This window comes from Mustela nivalis (assembly GCF_964662115.1).
Source record: "Mustela nivalis genome assembly, chromosome: 10".
Lineage (NCBI taxonomy): Eukaryota > Metazoa > Chordata > Mammalia > Carnivora > Mustelidae > Mustela > Mustela nivalis.
In genome coordinates, this window is record NC_139029.1 from 9,907,500 (window position 1) to 9,928,048 (window position 20,549).

General features: G+C 50.5%; 1 protein-coding gene across 2 annotated transcripts in view; it reads left to right on the forward strand.

Moving 5' to 3' along the window:
- TMEM51 (transmembrane protein 51) overlaps positions 1-19,629 on the forward strand; it is a 55,227-nt gene extending 35,598 nt beyond the window's left edge. For both annotated transcript variants that reach the window (XM_082685488.1, XM_082685487.1), the window contains 2 exons: positions 15,844-16,392; positions 18,497-19,629. In XM_082685488.1, the coding sequence (XP_082541614.1) occupies positions 16,049-16,392; positions 18,497-18,911 (759 nt within the window). In that variant the 5' untranslated portion in view covers positions 15,844-16,048 and the 3' untranslated portion in view covers positions 18,912-19,629. The remainder of the gene's footprint in view (positions 1-15,843; positions 16,393-18,496) is intronic.
- Positions 19,630-20,549: the final 920 nt, after the last annotated feature.

The following is a 20,549-nucleotide window of genomic DNA, read 5'->3' on the forward strand; positions in this document are numbered from 1 at the left end:
ATGGCCGTAGTCCCCCTCCCCACCCACCTTCCTGAGCCCCAAGAAGCTCAATTTCCAAGACCTGGCTCTGGAACCTGTCTCCTTTGCCTCACAGAGCTGCATCTGCCCACTGCCGGCCTCCAGGCTTCACCCGGACGTGGTAAGCCTCTGGTCCCCACCTTCAGACTACCCCGCCCTTCCAGTCCTCACCCCTAGTTCTCCTATGGGCAGAGATGGGGTCCTTCACTGACCTCCCCTAATCTCTCTGGAGCCCACTGGCAACACACTGTTACCTTCTTCCTAAAGTTCCCCTCTTGGTCTACTTTCTACCCAATTACCACAAATTTAGTGGCATAAAATAACTCACATTTATTATTTCAGTTTTTGTGGGTCAGAAATACAGGCACAGCTCAGCCCTGTCCTCTGCAAGTCTATAATCAAGGTGTAGGCCAGGGATGGGTTCTCATCTGGAGAGTCGACTGGGGAAGGATCCACTACCACACTGTCATGGCTGACGGCAGAACTGGTGCCTACACTTGTCACTGGGAGCCTACTTCAGGTCCTTGCCATGTGGGTCTCTCCCCAAAAGGTTCACTTGCTTAAATAAAGTCAGCAAGCAAGAGGGCATCTTCTTGGAAGGTGAGCATTACAGTTGTACCTAATGGAGTCTCACATAATAACCTTCATCCCATCACTCTTGGCCGTATTTTGTTGGCCAAAGCAAACCACAGGTTCTTCCCACAGTCAAGTGGAGGGTCGTGGAAGGGCATAAACACCAGGGCAGGCACGGTGGGACCACTTTAAGAGTCTGCCTTCCATACTTTCCCTCTGGTTATCTTTTCTTAATGGTAGGATGGGAGACTAGAGTCTGAGAGACCTGCTGTTTGGCTTTAAGCAAGACCTCAGTTTCCTCATCTGGGAAATGGTCTGACTCTAGGCGTTCATGGGGTGATTAAATAAACTCTCTAAGTAGAACTTTTGGCACTATCCTTGCCATAGCTGTTAGGCTTATTAATAGTAACAGATTTGCTGTTACTATTCACCAAGCCTGGGCTGGTTTAGGTGACAAAAATCCCTACCTAACAATAGATTCGAAAAAGTAAATGTTTGTTTCCTTTCATGTAAATGGAGTCCAGAGTTCAGCAGTCTAGGGCTGGGTGGATGGCTCAGCAATCACCAGGGTCCCGGGCTCCTTCTCTGTTACTGCTCTGCCATCCTCGACTTCATGCTCCAGCATGGCTGCTGAGCTCCAGTCATCACATCTACATCTACAGGAAGGAAGAAGCAGGGTGGGGGGGGGGGACACACATGTACCTTCCAAATGTCCCTTCTAAAAACCCTTCCTGAATGCCCCCCTTCCTGATACTTCTGCTTACGTCCCATGGCGGTGGAACATAGTCCTGGGGCACAGCTAACAGCTCAGGAGGCTGGGTAATGCTCTTAGTTCCGAGAAGCCCTGGAAAAACTAAGCATCAGGAGTTTGCTTATGGAGGAGGAAGGACAGAGTGGATATTGGGAACCAGGAGCTGGCAGAACAAAACCTCCCTGCTGAAAATACCGGGCTCGTGAGTCAGCATTACTCGCTCTTCTTTCCCTCCCTCCAGCACAGGTAAGAGAAGCCAAGATCAGATGCCAAGTCCCAGCTGGGCTGGGACGTGAGCTGTGCCCTCCAGGTGACACCTCACTTTGTCCGGCTGGCTCTGGGGCATCCCAAGGAGGTCGTCACCTTTCCCAGCCCTTAGCTGGGGGGCCTGACTGGCAGTTCCAGACCAGAATGGCCAAGAGGAACAGCGGCCAAGGTGTGGAAATCGTTTCGCACCTCGGGAGTTTCATTGGGGCTCATCTGTTGACAGTGTGGCCACTTCAGAGTCACGTGCTGGCTGCAGAGAAAGGACAGTGAGACTTTTTCAGTCCCTAAACCTGGGGCAGTGGGTGGTAGCTAGTACAGGATCCAAAGGTCATCTGTCCCTTAACCCTTCCCTCCTTAACCTTATGAGATCAGCACTGCTGATCTACTGGACAGAGGGGACTGGACCCCAGCCCTTGCACGGACTGTGCCCCGACTTCTGGGTATTGTTGTCGGGGAGGGGTGGTTCTAGGAGTTCTGGTAGCACTTTCCTCCTTGGCTGCTGGCAGCCACAGTGGGGACGATGTTGGGGAGCATGAGTGATGCTGTGGACGTTGTGAGCAGTCACGGAGGCTCAGCTCGTTCTCTTTTTATTTCCCGACAGAAGTGCCCGCCCCACCAAGCAAGCCTCCCCCGTGGGCTGTTACTCTCTCCCCATCTCCCACAGGCTGCCCCATTTTAACCCTGGTTCCAGTTTTATGATTAAACATCCCAGCGTCAATTATTTACGATATGTCTAGATGGCTATCAGTGGTTGCAGGGGGCTGAGTGACTCACACAGGAGAAGCTGGTTTTTATGGAGGGGAAATAACAAGAAGGGAAACAAGGAATTCTGCCACAGAGACCGAGGTCAGCCTAGGGAGGGCTGGAAGCATCCAGGGCGACGGGAGAGGGCTCTCGGTGGGGTGCAGAGCGCCGGGAGGCTGGGTGGGGGTGAGGAGGGCAGGCCAGCTCTACCCTCAGACATTACAAGTTCAAAGCTTTGCTGTGCTGTTGGTTGGATGACTTCGAGCAGGCGTCTTAACTTCTCCGAACATCTGTTTCCTCATCTGTGAAGTGGGGATTTTTCTAGAAACTTTCCCATCAGGGTTCTTGGGAATGTGAAATGTGTTAATATGTAATACATTTTTAAAATAAGTGTATTAACTGAATCATAGAAATAATAAATCATTATTATTTATATAAAATAAATAAGATACACTAAATTGTCTAAATACCGTTAATAACAGTAGTAATAAATGCACGGAAAGCACCCAGCACAGTGCCTGGCACTTGGTAAACACTTTGGGGACTGCCCATGGTGGCATCCCAGAATGTAGCAGTTGGGAAAAGAATTGGGTGTGACTTTCAGGGAAGGGACTTCCTGAAAACCGGAAGCAGGAGGAGACTGGGGGCTTAAAGTGGGAGTCACAGGTAGCCCGGGGAGGGAGTGCAGGGCAGGCTGGACAAGCTTGAGCGGATTCCAAAAGGGCGCTTGGCAGAAGGTTTGGGAACCACTTCTGTGGAAGCAGCATCACTGTGGCTAAAAAAGAAAATGTCCAGATATGGGCAGGACTGTGTCCTGGCCACCATCAAGGGCCGCCCTGATAAAGGCCTGGGAACGGGGAGGGCTTTGCTCCTGCAGGATCCGTCCGCCTGCGGAGGTCTGCCTGTCTTCTCTCCACACCTCCAGTTTTGGTTCAAAACCCCCCATATAAGGACCACACAAAATAAACGTCTGCCGAGCTTTGTCCCCAGGGCTTAGGAATCAGAGGTCTGAGCCACCCGGAAAGCAGGTGCCTGCTGATATGGCGTGAGAATGCACGCCTTTGTCACAGTTTCTACCCCAGCCAAGTTGGAACAAGTGCAGGCTTCCCTCCAGAGAAATCTCGGGTTAAAATGTAAACCGGGGCCGAGGGCCAGGCTGCCCAGCCTCCCTCTAGCTGGCCACGCCAGGAAGAGATGCAAAATTCACCAAGGGATCAAGGAACCGGGCCCAGTTGAAGGAACTGTTGGACAAGTAAATAAATGGTCTGAGCCTGGCAGAGGCCAGGCTGAAAACAACACACACTTTTTCTCTTGGGGTTTCTAAGACCAGAAGCCCCCGGTCAGCTTCATGGCGCGTCAGAAGGTTTGCAGGGCTGGTTCCTTCCAGAAGCTGAGGGAACCTGTTGCTTCCTCACCTTCTCCAGCCCCAGAGGTGGCTGCCCCCACCCCAGCGCACCCCCTCGTGGCTCAGGGCCCCTCCCCTCATCACCACAGCCCCTGGCTTCTGACCTCACATCTCCTGCTTCCTCCTCTGAGTCAAGAAAGCTTGACTCCCTCTTCTTCTTCTTCTTTTTTTTTTTTTTAAAGATTTTATTTATTTATTTGACAGACAGAGATCACAAGCAGGCAGAGAAGCAGGCAGAGAGAGAGGAGGAAGCAGGCTCCCCGCAGAGCAGAGAGCCCGATGCGGGGCTCGATCCCAGGACGCTGGGAACATGACCTGAGCCAAAGGCAGAGGCTTTAACCCACTGAGCCACCCAGGCGCCCCTTGCCTCCCCCTTCTAAGGACACTTGTAATTAAATCGAACCCACCTGGTTAAGCCCAGCTAATCTCCCCATCTTAGGATTCTTAACGTAATCACATCTGAAAAGTCCCTTTTGCCATGTAAAGTGAACGGTCACAAATTGCAGGGTTTAGGATCTGGATATTTGGGAGAAGGGGGAATGATTATTCCGCCATCCACATACCTTCTCCCAAATTCTGAGAAACAGAGGAAGGGGCAAATAGCTTTGAGCTGAACCCCAGATTCTTCTCTGCCCCCAACTTCAGTGGCCTTGAATTAGCTTCTCAGCCCACCCCCCCACGCCCCACCACTCCACCTCGGGTCTATAAAGATGTTGGATTCTCGTGCTCCTCCACAGGTCTGGCAATGACAGCTAACACATTTGGAGCCGTTACTCTCTGCTCATAATACAGGCCCTCGTGGATTTTCCAGCATTACTGTCCCTGGAAATGGCCAGGGCTTGGTTCCCTGTGCCTGGAAGGTCCTTCGCTCCGATACCCACATGCTTCCCTCCTCAGCCTCCTTCAAACCCTTGCTCACCGATTCCTTTCTCAGTGACTGTGTTCCCTGAGCACCGCATTTCAAGTCCCCACCTCCGAACTCCCTGTCCCCATCCGGGGGTGTCAGTGTCATTGTTCCCAGCTTGTCTCCCCCTCCAGCAGGTGGTCATCTGTCTGTTTCAGCCATTTGTCTATCCCCAGCTCCTACAGAGGCCCCGGCCCATGGTAGATGCTCTGTTAATATTTTGTTGAGCAAATCACTAAATACCCAAACCCCCAAACTTTGAGCCCATCACTCATAACAACCCACAAGATCGATCCTAGTCCAGCTCCCCGGTCCAGGGAGATAGCTGATGCGGACAAAGCTCAGGGATAGCCTCTAGGCAAGCGTGAAGGCGCCGGGCTAAGATGGGAGCCCAGAGCCCACCCTGAGAACCTACCGCGTGCTGGAAGGGGTTTCTATTCGCCAACAAACCTGAGCTCCCTGATGTGAGTTCTCTCCTCTGCCCTCCTCTTTTATTTTTTTTATTTTTTGCAAAATGCCTCTTGGGGAAGAGGAACAAATGAGTCAGGGCGGTGTCCAAAATGACCTTCTGCACAAGGACACAGGTTTTGTCCAGAAGGTGCCCAGGTTTACCCAAGCCTGGCCAGCAACCAGCACACTGACCCGAACTGCAAAGTCGCATGAGCTCCCTGTCCCAGGAAGTTCGGCTACAACATGTCACTGGCCCCGGGGGGGTGGGGGGGCACGTAACAGGTGTCACGTGCCCCACCTTTGGTGAATTTGGCTGAAAGGCTGCTCTCCTACTGCCTCAGGAATGAGGGAGTCCTGAACAAGGAGCCTCTGCACAGGGCCACCGCTTATATGCTGTGTGACTTGGGGCGAGTTTCTCAACCTCTCTGTGCCTCTGTGTATTCAGGGATAATATGGACAGAAGGGGGATTAAGAGCACTTCCCTAATAGGATGCTCGGGCCGAACGTATGTGCTGATGCATGCCACGCACTTAGTGTGAGCTCGGCACACTCTAGTGTCCGGGAAGTAGTAGCAGATATAACCCTTGCTGGCAGCGTGCTGGGGCCGGGGGGATGGTCAGCGCCTGTTGCTCAGCCATGCTTACTGGAGTGGGAGGCCACTGGTGGCCCATCCCCAGAGCCTGGCGAGGGATCAGGCTGTCAGGCTCACTTTGAATGGTGACAGGAGCTCTGGTTGCTGCCCTGCATCTCACGGGCACCAGACTCTGTCCCTGCAGGGGGACACACAGCGATGTCACCTTTACCCAAGAAAGACTGAACATGGCTGGATGGAGCCCTCGAGATTGGTTCCCAGCGCCAGCCGTGCAAATAGGGTCACACGCCAGCCAGTTGCTTAGAGAAAAGAGACCAGAAGACTAGATACCTGGTTGGTTTGCTTGGGTTTTGTTTTAAAGTTCTTACTTATTTGAGAGAGAGTGTGTGTGAGTGAGCAGGTGAGGACGAGCAGGGTGAGGGGCAGAGGGAGGAACAGGCTGAGCTGAGCCGGGAGCCCGCGTGGGGCTCCATCCCGGGACCCTGGGATCATGACCTGAGCCGAAGGCAGAGGCTTTCCCCACTGAGCCACGCGGCGTCCCAGTACCCAGTTGGTGAACTTGTTCCTTCTGTTGATGACGCCTGGAGTCTTCAGAATATGTTTGACTTCTTAGTCTCTCCAACCTTTAAATGGATCAGCAAGGGGACTGGAGATGTTGGGTCTTAAAAAAATTGTGGGTATCTTCCGATGTGGAGGGGGAGGCTGCCTCTTTTCTCTGCAGCAAGTGGCAGGTGTCTGGGACCCATCCTCTCCCGTTCTCTGTGCAGTTTCTCAGGCTGAACCCTTCCCTTCCCGCCGGTCACCTTAGTCTCCTCCCCCTTCAAACTCCGCCCGAGGTCAATGCCTTGCAAAGCTGCTTTTTTTTTTTTTTTTTTTTTTTTTATGATTTTATTTACTGGGGCGCCTGGGTGGCTCAGTGGGTTAAAGCCTCTGCCTTCGGCTCAGGTCATGATCCTCGGGTCCTGGGATCGAGCCCCACATGGGCCTCCCTGCTCAGCAGGGAGCCTGCTTCCTCCTCTCTCTCTGCCTGCCTGCTTGTGATCTCTGTCAAATAAAATTTTATAAAAAATCTTTTAAAGATTGTATTTGTTTGTTTGAGAGAGAGAGAGCACAAGCAGGGGGCAAGGGCAGAGGGAGAGGGAGAAGGCACCTCGACATGGGGCTCCATCCCAGGACCCCAGGATCCTGACCTGAGCCGAAAGCAGATGCTTAACCCACTGAGCCACCCCGGAGTCCCAAGCTGCTGCTTTATCTTCTTTCCTCCACCTCCTTCAGAGCTAATTTGTTACTCTCTCTGTAGCCTCCTGCTAAGCCCCATTTTAGTAGTACTGCCTGGTGACTAAAAACATGGGTTTTAGAATCAGACATGCTTTATCCCTGCCTTGTACTAGCTGTGTAACTTAGGACTGCTTACTTTGCCTCTCTGAATCTCAGTGTCCTTATCTGTAAAACAGAAATAATACCTCCGGAAGGATTGTGCGTGGAAGGAGTTAGCACAGGGCCTGGCACAGAGCCCACATGGAACACACGTGCACTCTTAACCTGACATTGACATCCCTTCTGGGAGGAAGAATCCCTTTGTCTTCCTGCTGGACCGTGAATGTAGGTCACACATCTGTGTCTCCCCATAAAGCCACTGGCACACAATAGGGACCCAGGAATGGTTGAATTCTCTAGAAAGCCCGTTTCAAAGAAAGGCACAGCTAGTACGCCTGCTGCTTCTGGGACAAAGTATCTCCGAGAATGAATTATGGTGCTCACCGCTGGCCTGCCCATCCTGCCCGGGGAGGGGCCCTGCCCAGGGAGGGGTGTGGTGCGAGGGAAGGAGGTGCACTGCAAACTCAGCGGGATTTGATTGTGAATCTTGCCTGCTGCCTTGAGCTCTGTGACCTGGGAAAAATTACATAACCTCTCTGAGACTCAGAGAAAATGGGGCTAATCCTTCCTTGACTGGCTGGTGCCTCTGCTACTATTCCTCTAGCTACCGCCGGGCCTGGCAGATTCCTTCCCATCCCTTCTTTCCTTTTACCCCCGTCCGCTCTGTCCGGCCCGGGCGGCTCTCTTTCCTCCCTTCTCCCTGTATGACTCATTTGCAAGGTGATCTTCATTTTTCCTGAATGCTCAAGCTACAAGAACTCATTCTCAAAGAACGGGAACCTGACACTTTTGCCCTTGGTTGGTGGGGAGGTGGCCTGAAATGCCCAGGCCAGGACTGAGGCAGCAGCGGTGGGGGTGGCCCAGCGCCTTTCTCCTCCCGTCCTCTCCTGCCTGGGACCAGAACTTGGTGACCAAAGTGACTACTGGCTGCAACTTGGCCCAGAGGGCTCCCACTGAGTTCTTCCTTTGTGATGGGAACGTGGCCTCGTTCCCTGGGAATGCAGCTCGGGATCCCTTTCCCAATTATGCAGCTTGGCAGGCAGAGGTTGGGCACAGGGAGACCAGTCAAGGAGCCTCTTTGTCCTGGGGACTGGTCAAGCTGCCAGGCACCTCGGGCTGCTGAGACGCCCTCCCACGAAAGGCAGGAAAGATAGCAGGGCTGGGCCAGGCACCTCTGATGCCGCACCTTCCAGGGCCACAAGGCAAGCTCGATGGCCACACAGGAATCGTAGACGATGATCCCTATAGAATTTCTGGGATTCAGCTGGAACAGGTCAAGGGAAGGCTTGACGATCACTTGGAACCCTTTCCTCTGCCTCAGCTAGGACAGCACCATTTTTTCTTTCTTTCTTTCTTTTGTTCATTGTTATTCAAAGCATTGTCTTCACATTAGGTTCACAGAGACTCCAGTCCGGGTCTCAGCCAGGCGGGGTGCTCAAATGTCCAGAGCTGTGACGGTCCACCCCTGCCTCGGAAATCCCTGCTGTCTTTGGTCAACCCTGGGTGCTGGTGGGAGAGAAGACAGCAGCTGCCCAGAAGGAGCGAGGCTCGGGGCTCTCAGCCCTGCCGACTTCTGCCTGGGAACACCAGGGAATGCTGAAACCTCAGACTCCATCAGGAAATTTTTTTTTTCAAGATTTATTTATTTATTTGACAGACAGAGATCACAAGTAGGCAGAGAGGCAGGCAGAGAGAGAGGAAGAAGCAGGCTCCCTGCTGAGCAGAGATTCCTGATGCGGGGCTCGATCCCAGGTCCCTGGGATCATGACCTGAGCCAAAGGCAGAGGCTTTAACCCACTGAGCCACCCGAGTGCCCCAGGAAATGTTGATCGAGTCACCTTCTCAGGTCAGAATGGAGGTCACATTTAGCCTGGTCCCCTCTCCATGGTGCTGGCAAGTCATGTGCGTACGGATCCTCCAGAAAGTTCCTCAAACTCATCCTCTCCCCCTTGGCGCCAACTGTGGACTAGGAATTTCCCCAAATTGATACAGAACATTAGTCCAACTTTTTAACTTGCCAGAAAGTCATTCTGCCAATAGTTATTAAGCACCTGTTCAGTTCCCTAACAAGAACTTTGGTTCAGGGAGTTTATACTCCACTGGGGGAGACGGAGCCAACAAGAAAGCAAAACAATACTATTAGAGATTGTGAGGTAATGTCATCCATCCGTGGGAAGAAATGTCCTCAAGGAACCAAGCATGGGGCTTAAGACTAGCTGGGACATTTTATATAGATTAGTTAAGGAAATCCTCACTGAGGAGATGGCATTTGAGTAAAGAAGTAGCCGTACCAAAGAGACGGAAGGAAGAGTGTTTCAGGCATGGAAAACAGCAAGTACAAAGGCCCTGTGGCAGAATGTGCTTGGTGTGGGTGAAAAACAGTACAGAAGCCATGGAGGGTTGGTGAGCCAAGAAAGAAGATAGGAGAAAGGCAGGAGCCAGTCCAGTCTGGTGGGGCTGGAGGCCACAGCAAAGGAGTTTGGAATTTATGCTAAGAGTGGTGGAAAGGTGTTGGTAGGTGTCAGAAATTCCTATTACAAAGTAATTTGGCCAGTGACAAGGCTCTCTATAAGGCACCTGTGCAGTGTAAGGAATAAAGTAATAAATAAACACCCATATATTGTTTGGTTTTACCTGGTTTGGAACTTCTCATAAATGGAAACGTGCTGCATTTGCTTTTCTGTTCGATGTCACGTTTGTCAGAATGGGCCACATTGGTGCCCATGGCGATAGGTGACTCATATTCTCGGCTGTGTGCTAATCCACAGGAGAAAGCTGTCATGGCTTATCCTTTCCGGGTGCATGGCCTTATTTGATTTTCTAATGTTGAACCAAGTCTACATTCTTGGGATAAACCCAACTTGATTGTGGTGTATTATGTACTTCTCTTTTTAAAAATTAATTAATTTATTTAAATTCAATTAACATATACATAACATATATTATCATATGCTATATAGTATTTATTATATACTATACATAATCTACTAATAGTATATATAGTATAGTATTCGTCCCAGAGGTAGATTCATCAGTTACATGTAACACCCAGTGCTCATTCCATCATGTGCTCTCTTTAATGCCGGTCACCCAGTTACCCCATCCCCCACCCCTCTCCCTTCCAGCAACCCTCAGTTTGTTTCGTAGGGTTGAGAGTATCTTACGGTGTGTCTCCCTCTCTGATTTTTGTCTTGTTTTATTTTCCCCTCCCTTTCCCTATGCTCCTCTATTTTGTTTCTTAAATTCGACCTATGGATGAGGTCATACGATACTGGTCTTTCTCGGATTGACTTATTTCGCTCAGCATAATACCTTCTAGTTCCATCCATATCATTGCAAATGGCAAAATTTCATTTTTGTGATGGCTGAGTCGTATTCCATTATATTATATATACCGCATCTTCCTTATCCTTTCGTCCATCAGTGGACATCTGGGCTCTTTCCATAGTTTGACTATTGTGGACCTTGCTGCTATGAACATTCGGGTGCACATGCCCCTTCGGATCACTGCATTTTTATCTTTAGGGTAAATACCCAGGAGTGCGATTGCTGGGTCGGAGGGTAGCTCTATTTTTAACTTTGCGAGGAAGCTCCGTGCTGTTTTCCAGAGTGGCTGCACCAGCTTGCATTCCCACCAACAGTGTAGGAGGGTTCCCCTTTCTCCGCATCCTCACCAGCATCTGTCCTTTCCTGACGTGTTCCTTTTTGGCCATTCTGACTGGGTGTGAGGTGGTATCTCATTGTGGTTTTGATTTGTATTTCCCTAATGCCAAGTGATGTGGAGCATTTTTTTCATGTGTCTGTTGGCCATTTGGAATGTCCTTCAAGAAATGTCTGCTCATGTCTTCTGCCCATTTCTGGACTGGATTATTTGTTCTTTGGATGTTGAGTTTGATAAGTACTTTATAGATTTTGGATACCAGCCCTTTATCTGATAACGCCTCTGCAAATATCTTCTCCCATTCCATAGGCTGTCTTTTGGTTTTGCTGATTGTTTCCTTTGTTGTGCAAAGCTTTTTATCTTGTCCCAATAGTTCATTTTTGCTTCTGTTTCCCTTGCCTTTGGCAACGTGTCTAGCAAGAAGTTGCTTGCTGCCGAGGTCATAGAGGTTGCCGCCTATGTTCTCCAATAGGACGTGGGTGCATTCCTTTCTTACGTTGTGGGATTCTATTTGCTGGCCTTTTGTTTAGGATTTCTGTCTGTGTGCAGACAGATCAGATTGGCCAGTCATTTTCCTTTCTTGCCTTGTCCTTGTTTGGTTTGGTATCAAGATGATACACTCCTCATCAAATGACTTGGGGGAATGTTTCCTCTTCTTTTAAGCCTCAGGGGCACCTATGGAAGATGGATGAAACCACAGAAAGGTCTGGTAAACACAGCTACCGGACTGTCATCCTTCTGTGGCCCCACTTTTTGGTACAGAATCCTGGTTTCTTCTGATACAACTTTTCTCACTATATGTCCCAACCACACAGCCCAACCTATGCCCCCCCAACCCCTGCCCAAAAGAAAACACACTCCTCCCCCCATGAGCCCCTCACGTTGAAATGCTCACAGCTTACTTAGAAAGCTGTGTTTCTGGTTTTTTACAGGTGGGTCCTTAACTCAAGAGTTTAGCATGAAGAGTTGTTTCCAAGCCAGGTAACAACAGTTACCTCTCTTAACTAGGGAACCTCTCTTAACTAGTTAAGGCTAGTTAACTAGTTAACTAGTTAACCACTGTCCTTGAATATCCAGGTATAGGATCACTCACTTATCCCTTAGGGCCGCCCCAAACCTGAGCTGTTGATGCGTCCAGCCAGAGGTGGGTCTAGCAGAGCAGGGACCCCGGTCTGCCCGCCAAGGCTCCTCTGTTTTAGGGATGTGTTGGAAACTATGTGGTCCAAATCCTCTAGCACAAAATTAGCTTCTTTCCATATTTTTGAAAGGGAAAGAACACCTTACTAAATATAACATGGGTCAACAAGCCAAAAATGAGATAAACAGCCAGCAGCTGCAGCTCGGGGCTGGGTCCCACACCCTGGGGAGCCCACCGGGGTCCCGGACGCCAGAGGGAGAGGGCCGAATCGATGGGATTGATGGACAAGTTTAAGTGACCCCTGGGCACATGACCCTGCCACGAGCCCCAAAACACCAAAACCTTCATTTCATTTTTTTGATTCTAAAAGCAACACATACACGTTTCTGTGTTTCCAGTTCTTACTCTCCCAGTAAGAAAAAGAAAATAAAAATCACTGTAATCCCGGCGCACAGAAAACAACTAAGACGACCATGGAATGCATAATCTGAGTGTTTTGAAATTTAATATGAAACATTAACTAGTGTTTCTCAGCCTTCCCCCTCCCAGTATTGTCCCCTAAAGAGTCTTTTTAGACATCATTTTTGTAATCTGCCTACTTCACCCCTGCCCCGGTGAAATTTTAAAAGTGCAGGTATCCTGTGTGTCTGTTAATGTATTGTGGAGGGCCACAAACCATTGTAATGCGTAAGACTATTTTTACACCATCCCCAAGAATGAATTTTTGCCCCTACCCCATGGGTGGTCTCACCGCATTAGGAATGCAAGGTTTTTTTTTTTTTTTAAATATTTTATTTATTTATTTGACAGACCGAGATCACAAGTAGGCAGAGAGGCAGGCAGAGAGAGAGGGAGGCAGGCTCCCCGCCAAGCAGAGAGCCCGATGTGTGGGGCTCGATCCCTGGGATCATGACCTGAGCTCAAGGCAGAGGCTTTAACCCACTGAACCACCCAGGTGCCCCGGAATGCAAGCTTTAAATAATACTAAAGAGCAAACCTTTCTAGAAGAACTTACTATGTGCTGGTCACATATAATTCTAAGTATTTAATGTACGTTTTCTTGTTCACTTATCATAACTCCCCTATGAGTGAATACCAGAAGGCTTTTGTCTCCATTTTTGTAGTTGTGGAAGCTGAGGCACAGAGAGGTTGAGTAACTTGCCTAAAGGCACACAGCTGGGAAAGTTCAGAGTGAGGATGTGAGCCAGGCAGCCTGGTTCTGAAGTTCACGTTGAACCACCAAGTTACGGTACCTTGCGATACCTTCTGATTGTAACAAGTCCAAAATACAGAAACAGAGTAACAGGTACACTCCCCAAGCCCTCTCTCTTCTCTGAAGCAATCATGGCTAAATTTGGAATGTGTCCTTTGTCCGAGATTTTTACATGCGTGTTTGTACATATGAAAATCTTTCGTCTCTTATTTATTTTAACATAAGGAGGATTATCTGGTCTTCCTTCCTATGTATTCGTGTGTACAGATCTGTATATAGAATTTTTAAAAAATTAGAATCACACTGAACGTACTGGTTTTTGGTTTTTTTGTTTGTTTGTTTGACTTTAAAATGTATCCTAAGCCCGCTTGAAACCATAGTTGAACAAGTACGTGTACTGTATTTCATTTCACCAGATTCAGATTATGGGCTTTTTAAAGAATTTCTATTTTCTCACTGCTACAAAGCTATGATGAATATCCTTGGTGTGTACCTAATTCTTAGAAGTTGGAATTACAAAGCCAAAGGGTTTAAGGATTTTTGAAACTTCTGATCCATCAGTGGCAGCACTTCCCATCCGGACAAATTGTATGAGATCGCTTATCCCGGCGCCACTGCCCACGCCGGATATCATTGCCTGTTTGCCATCACTGACCATGTAACAGGCCCAAATGTATGAATCCTGACATTTTCATCTCTGTCAGTGACTCTCCTCTTGGGCCTGTTTTACTCACATGACAGGTAAGGCAAAGCTTGAGTGGAGAGAGCAGGAAGGGTAGAAGGTTCCAGTGGCCCCAGTCGCCAGTTAAGAGAACACACTGTCAGCCTCCCAGGGACAAGTCCTCCCTGTTGGGCCCCCAGTAGGGGCTCAGGCATGGGCTTTTTCATCTCCTGCTTCTCTCCCCAGCCTCAGGCTGCCCCTCCACACCCCCAGGCCATCTTCCTCCTCTGGCCTGGTCTTCGCTCCATTCCGCAGAACTGCTAAACCACTCATCCTTTCCTGCACTGGCTGCGAGTGGTATTTGGGAAACAGATACCCTCATTGGGTTTTGTAGGCTTTTCAGCTGACCCCCAGCAACTGTCTGCAGTGGGGTGGGATCCTTGTTCAGTGCCCTACATGCCTACACATACATGTTCACACATGAGTATATGTATAGTGGGGGTGCACGTCTACACATAGCATAGCACAATCCGGGTGCAGACCCTATTATGTGAAGTGGGGCTTCTCTTTCTCACAGAGACTTTCCACAGCTCCTCCAGCCCGAGTGAGGACACCCACCTACCAAGTGCCACAGTTTCTAGACTCTCTTCCCACTTGGTCGTTATTCCTTGTAGACCTTTTCCTGCTGGCCAGGAAGCTCCACTAGCCCTTCGCTTGCTCACTGGTGTCCCTCCAGTGCCTAATGCTGCTTAGCAGATGCGCAAGAAATATCTGTGGCATGGAGAAAAAAGAAAGAACAGACCTCAAGCTGACAAAGGATATTATCCCAAATATATTTAGAGTATTTTTTAACAAAGTGGGCACTTTCAGATTGAGCCCGTTGTTTGATGAGAAAATATCTCTGAAGCATTGGATTTCAAGTGGCCTGGTTAGCCGTCCCTCTGGAAAGATCGGAAGGAATGCAGCATTGAAAATAGGACCTTGCCCATCCAAACATCCGCCAGGCTTTGCTGTTCTGCAAAGGTCACTGTCCTGGGAATAATGTATTGAGGACAGTTCGCCCGGAAGGGCCCTGGTCGCTGGTCCTCCTGGCCCCTGGAAGCATTCTGAGCTAAACCTTCAGGTGACTTGTTTATCTGGCTCATTCTCCCAGCCCACACATGGTTGTAGAATCCCCAGATGGTGGGCTGCTCCCTTGAGCACAAGGTCTCTGAGCTGCTTTATGGGAAGAGGGTTTCTCGCCCAGCTAGGGGCCACAGCTAAGATGGGAAATAAGGAGGCTTCTGCCCCTTTAAGAAAAGCAAAACTCCATGTGGCTGAAGGGAGACTAGTCTCCCAGGTGGCGTCAGGTGGCCTCTGTTCATTTCATTCAGTGATGTTTCAGCGGACATACTGGAGCCCTGCTTTGTTCCAGGCACAGAGATGTGTCATGGGAAGAGAGACACTGGCCACGGTAGCCACTGGTGGCCTGTGGCAGCCCACAAAAGGGGAAGCTGGGGGGAGGGCGCACAGAACTGCAGAAATGCTGGAGGGGGCTGTGCAGTGAAGGGCGAGGTGAGAGATGAAGGCAAGAGGCAAGAGTCACACGCATGACTCCAGGAGCCCAGATTTTCTACTGCAGGAGATGGGGAGCCATGGCGGGTGGGGACCAGCCCCTAGGGCTGTGTGCACCGGGATGTATCCCCGACCGATGCCCGTCGCCCAGGCCATCTGGGCTACTGACCACGGCTCGTGCACGCCGTCGTTGGCGTGCCTCGCTGGACCTCGTGCCCGCTGAGACTGCCCTGCGCTTCCTTAAATTCCACAAAATGTTTTCAGGACCCCGAGCCCTGACCTCTCTGGTCTCCTGCATGGAGAGGTCTGGCTTTTCCTTTTCGGGTGGGGTGGGCGGATCAGCCCTCCTTCTGCAGGCTCGCAGAAGGAGCCGAGCGCGGCACGTAAGACATCTGGAATGCATCAGCGGCCCGGCCGGAGCCCGCAGCTCAGTCCTGCTCCGTAACTCCTTCAGGAGGACAGGCGCTGGGTTCACAAAAGCGTCCGGAATCCGAACTGATCCTCCTCTCTCTCTCTCTCTCTGCTTTCCTTCCAGACCTCTCGGCCGCAGCTGTCCACACAGGATGCTTCAAATTTGCTGGAAACCGTCCCTCGGGAGGTCAGCCGCTGTTTCCTTAGGGCGGCACTAGGGATTTCGTTCCGTGCGTCGAACGGGTTTTTGTTGCTGCTGCTGCTGCTGTTGCTGCTCCCATTTATTTATTTTCTTTCTCTACACCGGGCCTCGCCCCACTCCCACTGGCATGATGGCCCAGTCTAAGGCCAACGGCTCCCACTATGCACTGACCGCCATCGGCCTGGGGATGCTGGTTCTCGGGGTCATCATGGCCATGTGGAACCTGGTGCCCGGGTTCAGCGCCCACGAAAAGCCGACCGCTCAGGGGAACAACAAGACGGAGATAGGCAGCGGCATTCTCAAGAGCAAGACCTTCTCCGTGGCCTATGTGCTGGTCGGGGCTGGGGTGATGCTTTTGCTACTCTCCATCTGCCTGAGCATCCGGGACAAGAGGAAGCAGCGGCAAGGCGAGGAGATGGTCCACATCCAGCACCAGCCGGGGGTCGAGCCACACGCCCCGGAGGAAGACAGGTGAGAACGGGCCGACCGCCTTCAGACCGGGGGATGGATACATGCTCGTGAACACACACACACTCCTAGGGGTCGCTGATGAGATTATTTTAGTCTAGGACACTCTGCCTTCCCACTTTCCCCCACTGGGGCTCTGAAAAGCAGTTTATCATTTTCCAAGTAACTTTATAGTTCTATAGTTGCCCCAGTAATGTGGTATGAATGGACGACAAGTGTATCGAGGTTCTGACACCGACCAGGAAGCTGCACGGGGCCCAGGACAGCCAGAGTCTCCAGATGGGCTGTGTGTGCATGCTTTGTATTGAAAAGGTTGGGAAGCAGTGTTCTATTTGAACAAAAATGCCACAAGCGTGTTTAAGAGATAAGCGGTACATCAGGGAACACATACATGATGAAGGTTGACATCCCTACTAGAAGAAGCCCTTGCAAAGGAATGTGACAGATGAGCACACCAGTAGGAAAACGGATAAAGGATACAAGGAAGCATCTCATAGAATGTTCAGACAGTAGATGTTCCACCTCATTAGTCACGAAATGCAAACGAGGAAAGGTGTCATAGTTTGCCTGTCTTCGTGGCCAGGACAGGCTGCCCCTGGTGTTGGAGAGCTGTAGGGAAATGGGTCACTGATGGGGGCAGTGACTGGCACAGCCTTTCTGAAGAGGCAGTGAGAGGAGGTATTGAAGATGTGTGTCCCTCTCCGTTCCGTTCCTAAGAGTTTACCCTTCGGAGGAAAAATCACGCAAGTACAAAGGAGTCTGTGCCCTTAGGTTTATCAGAACATTGCTTAGGACAGCAAAAACTGAGCAAGCGACCTAAATATCCATCATTCGGGCTAAATTATGGCACGCCCCCTTGGTGGCACTCTGCACAGCCATAGCTGACCTATATTTGCTATCGTGGGACCATATGCTCCACGGTGGGAAATGGAGGTAGCAGTACAGCGTCTTTGGGAAGGTCCTAATCACCTCAAATGTTGTAGCTGTGGGATTAGAGAGGAGTCTGGAAAGATGTACAACAGCGTGTTAACAGTGCCTGTCTCCAGGTGGAAGGAGAAGGGATGGTGTGCTTTTCTGCCTGAGGTTTTTTCGGCATTGTTTAGATTTTCTGCAACTCTGTCATCTTTCTAGCAGGGAGGGAGTAGTTTTTAGTTTGGAAAAACGAAACCCATTTTCTGATAATAAAAGATCACGCGTGCATATTCTAGAAGACTTAAGAAATACAGAAACGAACAAAGAAGGAAAATCAGTCATCCCTGATCACCCACCCTAGCCATGAGCACACATATGCCCAATTGAAGTGACAGGAAGGCGGGGACAGACAGGGAGGGGCTGATGTTGGCCATTATCACCCTACAGGTTCAAGTGCAGAGTCCTGGACTATGGCTAATGGCACTATTCCCTGCACATGTGTAAAAACAAAACCAAAAAATCACCCTGACTTACTGGTTTTCTCTTTCAGCAGTCAAAGGAGACTACGCCTGAGGATAAGACCTTCGAGCTTTACAGTGAATTTGGAGACAAAATTACAGAATAACTTGAAATACTTACACATTTTATAGCAGAAATTCCTTCTCTCCCTGGGAACAACCACTTTGCTTCAGGCTGGCAGCTGGTTCATGTGTATTTATGTGGCCTTTGGCCAAAGGACCCAGCTTGGCACCAGAGCAGCCCATCCGGCACGTGGTTAAGGGTGAGGCTTAAAAGCAAAGGGGTTTCACACTTCCTTGTGTGAAACCTTCCAGTCCTTCCAGACTGAGGGTGGTGTTTCGTTCCTGATGTCCCACTTCCCAAGTATATGACCAAGTCACATAACCTTGACTTACCCGTTTCCCCATCCATAAAATGGGTATAAAAATAGTACCTAACTCATTGTGTTATTAGGAAGATGAGACTGGTTGATCCGTGTCAGAGTACTTAGCAGAGTACCCAACTCCTTGCACACAGTTGAAGTGTTAGCTTTGGTTACTTCTGGAACCCACTGGTTGTTTTCCAAGTCTGGTATATGAGGACCCAGGGCTGACACAGGATCCAGAGTTCATCCCCTCGTGATTTCAGATATCGCGGAGCTCCTGCTAACACTCTGTTGGTGCTTGTTACCTTGCAGCCAGGAGGAGGAGGAAGAGGAGGAGGCCTCCTCCAGGTACTACGTCCCCAGTTACGAGGAAGTGATGAACACCAACTACTCAGAAGCGAGGGAACTGGACCAGAACCCCAGGATGAGCATCTCTCTCCCCTCCTATGAGTCCTTAACTGGGCCTGATGAGACGAGCCCCACAGCTGCCAGGGCCAACGCGGAGGCCAGCCCGGGGCATCCGCCCGACAGGCAGAACTCCAAGTTGGCCAAACGCCTAAAGCCACTGAAAGTTCGGAGGATTAAATCCGAAAAGCTTCACCTTAAAGACTTCAGGATCAACCTGCCGGACAAGAACGTCCCTCCTCCCTCCATCGAGCCTCTGACTCCGCCACCACAGTACGACGAAGTCCAGGAGAAGGCTTCTGATGCCAGGCCACCCGACTGACGGCGCCGTTCATTTGTGTCCCTCCGGTCACTCACCCTCCACACCACGGACCCCCAGTGAAGCCACTTCAGCAGCAGTGGAGAAGCGGAGGGGCCAAACATACACAGACTGATGTGGATGGGGGTAGGGGGTAAGGGGAGGGGCGGGGGGATCCGGTCACTAGGGACTGACCGACGTCCGTGGGACCTCACGTGGCAGGTGCACTGGGAGGAGCTTCTGCCTCGGATCTGGGATGTGGACCCGGTCGGGGGCAAGGGGTACGCACCTTCCCTGTTGTTTCTCCCCAACTCTGAGTTGTTGGCGACAATACCTCTCTTTCCAATCCGGAAAGGATGCCAGCAGCTGGTGTAGGTTGTGATTTTGTTTTGCTTCCACTAGGACTGTTTTGTTTCAAAAAGAAAACAAGATAGGCCTTCGCTTTCTTCACCGGAGTCCTGCCTGAGCTGTGGGCAGGAGATGTGACTCAGCTTTCTAGAAAGGACGCGGGGCTGTCCCATGAATGAAGCAAAACAAGGGGCTGATCGATGGTGTGGGGGTGAGGCCCCCTGACGCTGTTCAGAACCCCTGAAGCATAGACTCTGATCTTAGACATTACCAGGCCTCGGGCCCTCCGAGAACCACCTGCTTCAGGGGCGAAATAGGAGAGCTATATGAGATATTTTATTCCTTCTAAAATGCCGTGCAAGTGAGCTTTTTATAATAAAATATTTTATATGTAGTATGTTTGGGCGCTGAGTTACTATAGCAGCTCTTCCAATACTGACTTGCTTAGGACAAATATCCCTGATGGTCTTGATTGCTGCTGATCTGCACAAAACACTTTCCATTGCCAGGCACTGTGAGTATTTCACATGTGTTAGCCCATTTCATCTGTATCCTGGTATCACTGACATGTGAAGGGTAGCTCCCAGAGGCTCAGGTTCAAGTGCCCCATGTCACATTGCTAGCAAGCAGCCGGCCTGGAGCCTGAGCCCCGTCTGGCTTCAGGGCCTGAGGTCTTTAAACGCTCTACTGTGCCATTCAATGTCAAGAGCTTTTCTAGACTTCGAAGGAGGATCTGTGCTTCCCAAGAGCCAGGGCTACCCCATCGACCCACATGCCCGACAGAACGTGGTGGCTCTTTAGACAGCAGCTTCTACCCTCCTAAACGCCCTCCCAGCATCCCCCTCCTGAGACCCAGCCCCGAGAGAGTGACGGGCTGTGTGCTCAGAAAGGCTAGATGAGCGCGTCCTCATTCAGGGGACCCAGTACCTGCCTGTGGAACCGGGGGAAAGCAGTTCAGCTAATGAGGATGCCCAGGGGATTGCTGACTGCTGAGGCTGTGACATCTGGGACCAGGGTCTTGACCATGGAGTGGGAGTCTGGGAAGTGCCTGAGTCCAGGGGTGCCTTCCTGGTACTAGTGAGCATGATGTAGAGTCTGCATGGCTGGGAGAAGAGTGAATTCTGAGGCCCTGGATGTTTCCTAAAAGCTCCTAAGTAGACAAGGGGCCGCAGGTAGAGAGGGAAATCACCTCTTTATTCGGGATTGGCAGCAGGGCCTAAATTCCCACCTTTCTCTTTCCTTATGCAAATCCATCTATTAGGAGGAAACTGCTTGTGGCTAAGACCCCAGGGGCGTGATCTGGTCACAGCCCAC